Source organism: Gracilinanus agilis, chromosome 3, assembly GCF_016433145.1.
Source record: "Gracilinanus agilis isolate LMUSP501 chromosome 3, AgileGrace, whole genome shotgun sequence".
Lineage (NCBI taxonomy): Eukaryota > Metazoa > Chordata > Mammalia > Didelphimorphia > Didelphidae > Gracilinanus > Gracilinanus agilis.
Window position 1 is genome coordinate 182,370,157 of NC_058132.1, and position 10,664 is coordinate 182,380,820.

Here is a 10,664-nt window from a genome sequence, read left to right on the forward strand (position 1 = left end):
TAATTCTGAAAAGTCTTTTCTTTTCTTTCTCTCTCTCTCTCTCTTTCTTTCCTTCCTTCCTTCCTTCCTTCCTTCCTTTTCCACTAAGGGCTATACCAGAATGAAGATCAAATGAGCTCTCACCCTGCGAGAATCTCCTAAAGATGACAATAGGTAGGCCTCTGTCCAAGTTCAGATTGTTACCTAACAAAATTTTCATCTTTACAACAGTTCTCCTCCCAGTATTCCTAGATTGTCCTGCCTGGTATTAGCTGCTAACTTCTCTTTATAGGGATGGGAGATTGAAAACAAGGGCCCCAACTTCCCCAAAAAATTCTACCTACCATATCCATTACCCTTCCTCTGAGGTTAAAATATGAATTAAAACTCAGAAAAGACCAAAATGGGCAACTCTCCTGTCTTGTCATGACAAGTCTGTGCCAAGTCAAGAAATATATAGATTTAAATACTGCATAGCAGAATGATGGAGCCCTTCTGACTTCTAAACTGCTCTGGTCTGGTCTGGGGCAGCTGGGTAGTTCAGTGGATGGAGAGCCAGGCCTAGAGACCAGAGGTCCTGGGTTCAAATGTGGCCTCAGATATTTCCTAGCTGCATGATCCCGAGCAAGTCACTTAACCCCCATGGCCTAGCCCTTACTGCTCTTCTGCCTTAAAACCAATACACAATATTGATTCTAAGATGGAAGGTAAGGGTTTCAAAAAAATAAATCAATAAACTGCTCTGGTCTTCTGTTCACTGTCAAGTATCCATCCATGGAGACACAGGATTTCCATTCAATAAGAGCCTTCCTCCCTTGCCAACTACTTAAGTAAAATTTTTTTTCATGTTTCTGTGAACATTTTAAGTGTAGTAGAACCCTAAAATGAAAAATAATCTATCACTAAACTAGACTAATATTTCCTTAAAACTGATGATATTTGATGCTGGTCTTAAGCATAAAATAAAAAGGCCATCCAAACCTGTGTGCTCTATCTCTAATATAAAGAAAGGGAGAAAATCATAGAAAGCCCTTTCCCCCCTCCCTTCTGTCTTGCCATTCTTAAGACAAAGATAATAAACTAGCAACCTCACCTCCAGTAATTATTTTCTACGAAGAAATATGTTTTCATGGTAAATGGGTTATGAACGGCTGCATCAACTTTTTTCACATAGCTTGGGAAACCCAGAGAATGGATGCTCTTGGGATATTGAGTTAGGAGGTCTGTTCCCCTGACCACCCAGTACTTGTCATCTATGAAGAAAAATAATTTAATTTTAAAATGATTCCTTCCCCTTTGTCCAAAATCCAAATGCAGCTTACAAAGGAAGCATTAAAAATATATAACATTTTTAAAGTAACAATCCTACAGCATTTACCTCACAATCCATTCCACAAATTCCCCCCGATCCTTTCCACTTTTTTCCATAATAACAAGTAGCTTGAAGGAATTTAAGACTGAGGACTGTAAGATGTATAATGAAAAAAATTCAGTCACTACTTGACACCGCCCAATTTTGAAGGCCTGCCCAATATTTTCAGTCAGATATAGGTAGGCTGTATTCATGTGCAGGGCTATATTAACAATATATATAAATCACAATAAAACAAAGGTGAACTTGTCTTTTTAATGAGTAAATTGGAAAGTAGAAATAAATATGCTTTAAGCTCACTTTAGTTTTATAAATGCACTAAAAATTGGGAAACCTGCTTGTATTGACAGAAAAGCATCCTCAACCAAAGAAAGCTGTCCTTGAAAATACACTATTTCCCATCTTCCCTTATGTTCCTTCTTCAATATGACCATCTTACTCTTTCATGTATTGTGTTCATTTGTTTGTTTTTTAATAAACTTGTATTGGGTAGTAGGTTCCCCTTCATTCAAGGTCTTCAAGCAGGGAGAGAATGACTCTGAGACAATGAGAATTGAGTATGTTGCATGAGTGGGATTAGATGGCTAGTAGCGTCCTTTCTAATTCTACCCTTATGATCTTGTGGTACTATAATTTTGGTATTGGGGCTATTCTTAGTGACAGTTCATGGTGGTAGATGCAGAAGATATATGAGTTCAGAATACTGTACCATATAAAAGCTACTAGTCTTTCCTTAACTTGGACTTTCTTTAAGTGTATTTACTGCCAAAAATAATTGAGAGAAAATAAAGCAATGTGTGTAGTTACCTTTAAAAAGAAGAACTTGATCCTTAGCTTCAATTTCATACGCAGCCTGAATGCCAGATGGTAGAGATGGCCAGAATGAAGAAAACAAATTAACACTCACTTCTGGGTTTTGGGGCTGTTTGCGCCACAAGAACCTGATAGGAAAGACAATGTATAGATAGAAGAATTAGTCTCATTCTGTGTTCGAGAGGATGAATCCTGAGTCAAGAATACCCTAGTTCAAATCTGGCCTCAGATACTTACTGTATGACGATGGAAAAGTCATTTAACCTCTCTGTGTCTCAGTTTCCTCAATAGTAAAATGGAGATAATAATTGAACCCACTTCCTATGGTCGTAAGCATCAAATGGGATATTTGTAAAGTATGTTTCACATCATGAGTAATTTTTAAATCTTTGTTTCCTTCTTTCTAGAGATATGCCAACAACAGCAACATTCATTTATTTAGTCCACTGAGGCCAAACTATACACTGTAAATAATCTTTCTCTAGAGACCTCTCAGAAAAATAAAGGTATGCTTACTGCTGACCCACCACTAAAACACATGAATTTCCTTCTATGTATGTATCAATATGTTAAGTACTTCATGTTTATTCTAGTGTTCTGTACACAGCTGGATGTTTGATAAATACAGAATAAAGACAAATAATTTTCTGGATAAATTTGATAATATTTGATATAATATTTTATATTTGATAAATATAATATTTGATAAATTTCATAAATACATTTGATAAATATAATAAAATCAATAAAATTTGATAAATACAAATAAATAAATGCTTCTCAGTAATGTTATAAGCAAACACTAAGGAAATGAATTAAATTAGTGAAACCTTACTATAGTGTAATTTGGAAGATTTCTCAATTTCTTATTTATAAAATGAAAGGATCAGTGGACAAATTTTATTAAGAATTTGCTATGTATTTGGTATTATACAAAGCACTGGAGTATGCAAAAATTAGTCCTTGACCTCAAGGAATTCACAGTCTAATGGGGGGACAAGGAGATAACAAATGCCCTTTATGCAAGAACAATCTATGTACAAGGTTGGGCTAAAAAATAATATTTAACATGTATCTAGAACTTGAAGGTTTGCAAAGGCATTTATAAGCATCATCTCATTTGGTCTCCACAACGACCCCATGAGGCAAGTGCTATTATCATACTGATTTTATAGACGTGGTAACTGAATCTGAGAGAGGTTAAATGACTTCTCCAGAGAAGCCCAGCTAGGTGCCTATGGCAGACTATTGCGTCTAGAACTCCAAGCCAAGCACTCTGCCATACCATCTTCCTTCCAGGTCTCTTTAAAGTTCCTACCAGAACCAAATTTTATAACTGTATAACCCTGTAATTTTATTTGAAAGTTGACCTACCTATCTTTAAAGAAAAGAATTTCTCCTCGGATGGTAGCAGTGGCATCAAACGTCATGTAGGAATTGCAGATGTTTGGCATGTTAATGGGTTTAGTGGGCAATTCTGGTGACTTAGAAGGACGATTCACTCGACTTCCTGAAAAAAAAAGTCCCCAAAACATTTGAAAAACTTTACATGCTACCTTATGGAGGAAACCACTCTATAAAGTTCTTTTGAGACATGGCAAATTTTCTTGAATAACAATGAATGAAAATGACTTGAGCATTTTGCCTCTGAAACAGTTAATGGATTGGTGCTGATATGTATACTATTTAGCATGATTTCATATAATAGTTTCTCCCAAACTAAGAGCAGGAAGTACTACTTTTATTTACTTCATCTGGATTCTCCTTTTGGATTCTCTTGGAACTTTTCTAATGGAGTGACCCCTTTGACACTCTTTTCAAAATGGAGACTTAGTTCTGTGAAGTAGGAAGTATACTGGAATGGGAGCCAGGAGCCCTGGGTTCTATGCCTGACTGCCACTAGTTGGTAGGATGACCTTTATTAAATCAATTCACTTCTCCATTTGATTCATCCAGGAGGCGGCACTAGATGATTTCTAAGATGTCTTTAAACTTCAAAGTCTTATGATTCCTTGACTTCAGTTCCTCATGCTCATAATAGATATTAGATGATAAAAGAGAAATTTTTGGTGCCTACCATAAAGGGTCTGAATGCCTTTGATATCATCTTGAGAAAGGCGGAATTGTCTGGGGTCAGCTCTTCTGTAGGTGGGAAACATTAAGGCTTGTGGATCAGTAGAATGTTCAAGACCCAGTGAATGGCCAAATTCATGAGCAGCAACAAGGAACAAGTTCAATCCTGAAAAGGAAATGGTCTAGGTAAGAATCAGTGAAATCCAAAGGCAGATTTTAAATAAAGGATACTGTTAAACAAATAAATAGTGCCTAAACACTGAGTACAACTATAGGAGATCTTCTCTTCTGCCTTTACCCAGTGAAAATGACCAATGACCTAACTAAATCACTTCCTTTGAACCATTCTGTCCTCCATGCTCTGTCCACCTACTACCAGTACCTCAGGGTCTAGAAGTCAGCAAAAAAAGAGGAAGCTGAGAAGGAAGGAACTGGATGCAAGGAGGAGCCAATTTTTTTTATTGGGTTTAAGGGTTTTAAAAAGTAAAGATCTCTGATAATAACAACTTTTCTAGCCAATAAAAATATTCTAACCAGAGGTTGGATTTATCTAACCCATTCTTTCATATTCTAGCAGAATCATAGTTAAGCCAGAAAAATAAGAATATGTTTTCTTGGTTAAGATATCTAGTGAAGTAACTTCACAACCCCCCTGGATAACCCATACCCATGATAAATAATATTCAGTATTCTCAGTATAATGTAAACTCCTTGTGGTCAAGGACTGTTTTGTTGATATCTTTCTATCCTCAGTCCCAAGTTTAGTGCCCAGCACAAAATAAGAATGTAATAGATGTTTATTTAATTGAATTGAATCAAATTCTTCCTATTTTAAATATTCTGTACTTCAACTTAAGACTTTTCCCTCTTGTTCAGTATTCAAAAAGAATGGATAATAGTTGGTTACCATCTCATATATTTGATAACTCCTTCATTTGTACTTATAGACTATTATTAAGTTTCATCTTCTACAGACCAAATGATTCCAGATTCTTCTACACTTCTTCATATTTAGTCTAATTTCAGTGATTTTTACAAATCCAAATAGATATAAAATTTGTGTATATATATATATACATATACACACTATGTATATGAATATATATATACACTATTAGGTTATAATATCTATTCCCCTATTTCCTCTTTCTTCTTGTTAGACATGATTTATTCCCTGAGCATGAAAGAGAGAGGAAGGAGTCTTTTACACATAACATGTAATTATTTCTCAAATAGCTTTTCCCACGTCTAACAACCTAGTCTCAATCTCTGACTATGACACTTTTTTGGCTTCTTTAAAAAAAGATTGCTAAATGTTACAGGAACATACTTAGGGCACATCACCACATTCCCTGAACCCTGAATAAAGCCAAAGAGCATGGAGATATAGCATAGGAACAATATGGACATTGTCCTTATGTTGGGTGAGGGGAGCAAGGCACAGCTATCATCTCTCCACTGAATAAACTTGGGAGCCTTTAGGTCACAGAAAAAACAAACTTGGATATCAACATGAAAAAAGCAAAAACTTCTTTTATTCAATCAAATAAAACCAATGAGATTATAGAATATCCTATTGCTGACCATGGCATTCTCTCCTACTCAAGAAGCTTCTACAACTCCCAGTTGTCCCAAAGATTGAATGTAACCTTCTCTGTCTGGCATTTAAAGCCCTTTATATTTTGGTCTTAGCCTATTTCCTCCATGTCCTGGCTCCCTTTGTGCCTCTGCACTGGCTACTCCCCATGCCTTGAATGAACTACCTCTTCATCTCCACTTCCTAGAATCCTTAGTTTCCTTCAAAGCCCCAGCCTCAGTGACCTTTTCTTTTGTTTTTTAACCTCCTGGTTCCCTCTGTTGCTTATGATCTCCCAGCCCAGAAGCTTCTTTGTATTTATTTTGAATACATTTTGCATTTACATATATATTTACATATATATATATATGTGTGTGTGTGTGTTAATGTTGTTTCTTTCCAATGGAATATACACTTATTAAGTGCATAGTCTATTATAATTTTTAGTTTTTTATCTCCTAAGTCTAGCACAATGTCTGGTACATAGTAGCTACTCTTTAAATGCTCGTGGACAAAAAGGAGGAATGAAGGAAGGAAGGAATGTGGATCTGAGTTCTCTGTTATAATATGTAGAATAGACACACTAAGAGAATAGCTTTTATTTGCCTACCTCTTAAGTCTTTTGTCCAACCTTCATCCTCATCAAAGTGAGCATCTCCTCCAATATCAGGGCCAGGGGCATAGGCATGGGCCAAGGTGCCACCCCGGCCATCAAAAGGATAAAAGTCACCATGAGCTTAGATGAAAAAAAGAAAACAAAATGAATTCTCTTCACACTATCAGATAGGCTGAGAACTATATAAGGAAAGTAAGTATTACATCCTAGACCATCTTACCTCCAGATGCAAAAGATATCATTATGTCTGCTTTTCCTGTGTAAATCTTTCTGAATGTCAGGGGAGTTACATTGCTCCATACTTCAAAAGCTTTCTCAATGGCATAGTCTACATCATTTCTGGTCATGTCAGGAGTATAGTTCATTATTCTTTCCCAAAAACAATGAGAAAAAAACAATGGAAATTATTGGTTGATATTAGAATAGAATGTCAGTCTTTAGCCATTGTTGGAGTGGGGATGAATAAGGTATTTGACAGCAATGAACTTAACAGATAATTGAATCTTTGCTCACTTTAGCTATTCTTTTAAAATTTTAATTTTTAATCCCTCCCTTTCATCTTGAAGTCAGAACTGCATATTTATTCTAAGGTAGAAGAATGGTAAGGTTAGAAGACTTTCCCAGGGTCTTGTCACCCAGCTAGGGGAAGTTTCTGAGGTCAGATTTGAACCTAGGACTTCCCATTTATATGCCTGGCTCTTAATTCCTGGAGACACTTAGCTGCCCCCATCTTTAGCTATTTTAAAAGGAATTCTAAAAATTCAGTATGCTGCACGAAGACTTTCCTAATAACCTCACTTAAAATTTAATCCTTGAAATTAATCTGTGTTACTTGTATGTGATTTATTGTTAGTTACTTGTGTGCATGTCTAATCCCCACCCCTCAATAAAATGTAAACTTCTTAAGTAATGGATTAATTAGCTTTATCTTTGTAGCTCCCTTTATCTAGCCCAATGCCTTCCATATTGTAAATACCTTATATTTTTAAATTTAAGATTCTTTTAAAATTTTCAATTCCAAATTTACTCCCTCCCTCCTGCCCAATCCCCACTCATTAAGAAGGCAAGCAATACTTAATAAATGTTAGTTGATTTCAATTGAATTTAACAAAGTATCATAGCTCAGATTCTTTTCCTGGTTCAATCACAGACATAATTAGTGTAAAACTGCATTACCATCATGGTGCTTCCATGGATCATGAGTATGTAGGAATATTGACTTGTTACCAATGGTCCAGACTGCTCTGCTTGAATTTGCCCTCTGATTTCAGGCAATTAGTCCTTCTTTCATTCAACAAATGCTGATTGAGTGCTTACTATGTGCAAGACACTATACTTAGAGACCCTGTCCTCAGGGAGGTTCCAATCTAAAAGGTGAGATCACTGACTCAGGAGTCAGAGGATATACATTCAAATCATGGTTCTTTCATTTATTAATTGTGAGAGCCTGCTCAAGTTATTTTCCCCTCTCTGGATATCAATCTTCTCCTTTGGAAAGTTGGGGGATTTGACAAGATGATCTCTAAAGTCTTAGGTAATCTCTTGGGATCATAAACATAGAGCCATCCTTCTAGACCAGCATAAAACCATTAACGACAACTCTTTGAGCCTGGTAAACAAGCGATGAACCCAGTCAATCATTTTGTCCTCTAACCCAGGTCACTCCATCTTTTCAAACATATAGCATAAACACATTATCAAGGGCTTTTCTAAAATTTTGGGAAACTAGTTTTTTCTTGAGCTAAAGAAGGTGGCCAATGTCACAAAGATAGCATTTCCTGAAAGAAAGGTTGATCAACAATGCCAAATAGTACATAGAGGTGAGAGAAGATAAAGACTGAAAAAATCCATTGGATTTGATGGTTGAGTGATATTGCCAGCTTCCCAGAAAGCAGTATTAATAGAGCAAGAGAGATAGAAAGTAGATTACCTAAATTTGGGGAGTGATCAGCTATACAGCAAGAAACTAAGATTAGCTGAGTGTAAGAGTCAACAGGTTCTGAATCAGGCTTGAGATCATCTACTATAGAGATAGTAAGTCCTGATCATGAGTTTTAGTACTTGGGCTTTATAAGTGAAATTGGTCAAATAAGGCATATTTTCTGTCTCCAGATTTGAAAATTTAAGCATTTTGAGTTCTGTATCTTGAATACTTGAGGTTCCATATCTCCAGATAAGGCAAGTGTTACTATGCATAAAAATACCTGAATAAAATGTTACCTGTAGGTAAGATCATATTTCTTCCATGTTGGTCGATTTGGAAAAACACTATACTTTTGTACATCAGGAACTCCACATCGAGGTTTGTGCATAATCTCCAAAGTTGCGGAGTCCAGTGTGCCTGTCACCTCCATCCCAAAGAATTTCTGCATTTCCTCAATCTTCTGCACTACTGGGTTATTACCTTTGAGTCTATACAAAGGCATTTCTTCCAGAGTAAGGAGAAAATATTTTTTCAGGTATTCCTAAGGAAATTAGTAAACATAAGAAGAATTTATCCCACCTCTAAGTTTCTCTGAGGTCTTATATAAGCAACATGGGAAGATTAAAAAAATTGATGGAAAATTAAGCAAATAGAACAAGAAAAGCAATATATATACAAATACACCAGTGCAAATGGAAAAGACAAGAAGAAGAGAGCAAATTTAAACATTATGTAATTATATTGACTATTCTTACAAAAAAATGACTTTCTGGACAAATAATAAGAGAGAGATGTATTAAGTAATAAAAATAATGAAAATGATATAAAAATTTAAGCTATTAATAAGTTTTTAAACCATTTCAAATATATAGCTATATATCTGTATCTGTATATAGTTATAGATATCTGAGAGAAATTGAACATTATTTCATTGATCTATCCATTTGAGCTATCTTAAGAAAATAATAAAACGGTGTATTCTGGAGCATAAACTGGTCCTCAGTCTCTTGTTTTGGGGGTCATGGGGAGAGGGTAGACTGACAGGTGTCAACCTGTGATTTCACAGTTGGAAACTCTTGGAGTGGAAAGTTATTGAACTTTATCAGTTGTTCTGTAATTTGTAATCCTTAAGAGTAATCTGGGGCACCAACAGATTAAGTGACTTGTTCCTGGTCCCACAGACTATATGTATCAGAAATAGAACCCGAACTTAACTCTTTCTGACTCTAGGGTCAGTCTTTTATCCACTATGTCTTCTTGTTTTCTCCATCCTCATTAAGATGGCTAGAAACTTTGTACTGACTATGTTGGCCTCATTTGGACAGTGGTGGTACACCTTCATTTAATGATCACTGCTTCAACTGTAATGGTTAAGTTTGGTTTTTTCCCCTAGTTCCTGGTGTATCCTATTAGACCAATTTTCATCCGAACTTCAAATAAATTCATGTCCACCTTAAAATGATAGATATTACTCAAACACATTCCTCAGCCTGTAACTTGAAAAGGAAACTAGACAAATATTATTTGATACTAAAACACATATATACATATATATTCTCATTGAGCTTGGCATTTCTCCATTTCCTCTTTCAATATGACAAATTGAGGGAAGAGTGAAAGTTATTCCATTCAAATGACACTTGTAAAGAAAATGGTTGAGAGTGGTAAAGGATTATCCAGATAGACTGCTAGTACTAAGGGAGCTGATTTTATCAACTGAAATACCAAAGATTAATGACAATATTGTAGATGAAATAGATCTCTAATTATTATCACATCTCCAATTCATGTTTGCAATTTCCCTCCTTTTACCAAAACATACAAAGTAGTAATATAACTTCATCTCTATCTCAGCTTGAAATGCTTTTTCAATACCATTGTTTTGAAATTTTCCTATTTGGCAAAGGAAGATTATATATATGAAACAGACTTGAAATAATTACTTCTAATATCTCAGATAGGTTTAGTGAATTCTCTAATGCTATCCCATACTACTTTTAAACAAGGAGTTTTCAAAATAAAATCAGCAAATCAACGAAGAAGCATTTATCGAAGATCTACTGTCTACTAGTTCTACTAGTTCTTAGCACCTACAAACATCTACTTAGCACCTACATTAAACAATAAAGCCATTGACCAATTTTCCAGCAAAGCACTAGAAGCCAAAAAATACACATAATTGTTGATTGAATGCAATGAGGAAACATACCTGTGCAAACAAGAGCTCTTTTTCAAAAGATGAAGCATTGATTATTGGAAGAGAGTAGGAGATAGAGGCATGCAGAGCCAATATCAGCAGAAAGCTTCTCAT

General features: G+C 35.5%; 1 protein-coding gene across 1 annotated transcript in view; it reads right to left on the bottom strand.

The window, feature by feature from the left end:
• Positions 1-10,664, bottom strand: part of LOC123241344 (macrophage metalloelastase-like) — an 11,812-nt gene extending 1,148 nt beyond the window's left edge. The window contains exons 1-8 of the mRNA XM_044669008.1: positions 10,563-10,664; positions 8,650-8,894; positions 6,650-6,798; positions 6,424-6,549; positions 4,242-4,403; positions 3,539-3,674; positions 2,159-2,292; positions 1,073-1,232 (exon numbers count right to left, since the gene is read on the bottom strand). Coding sequence (XP_044524943.1) covers positions 1,073-1,232; positions 2,159-2,292; positions 3,539-3,674; positions 4,242-4,403; positions 6,424-6,549; positions 6,650-6,798; positions 8,650-8,894; positions 10,563-10,664 — 1,214 coding nt within the window. The remainder of the gene's footprint in view (positions 1-1,072; positions 1,233-2,158; positions 2,293-3,538; positions 3,675-4,241; positions 4,404-6,423; positions 6,550-6,649; positions 6,799-8,649; positions 8,895-10,562) is intronic.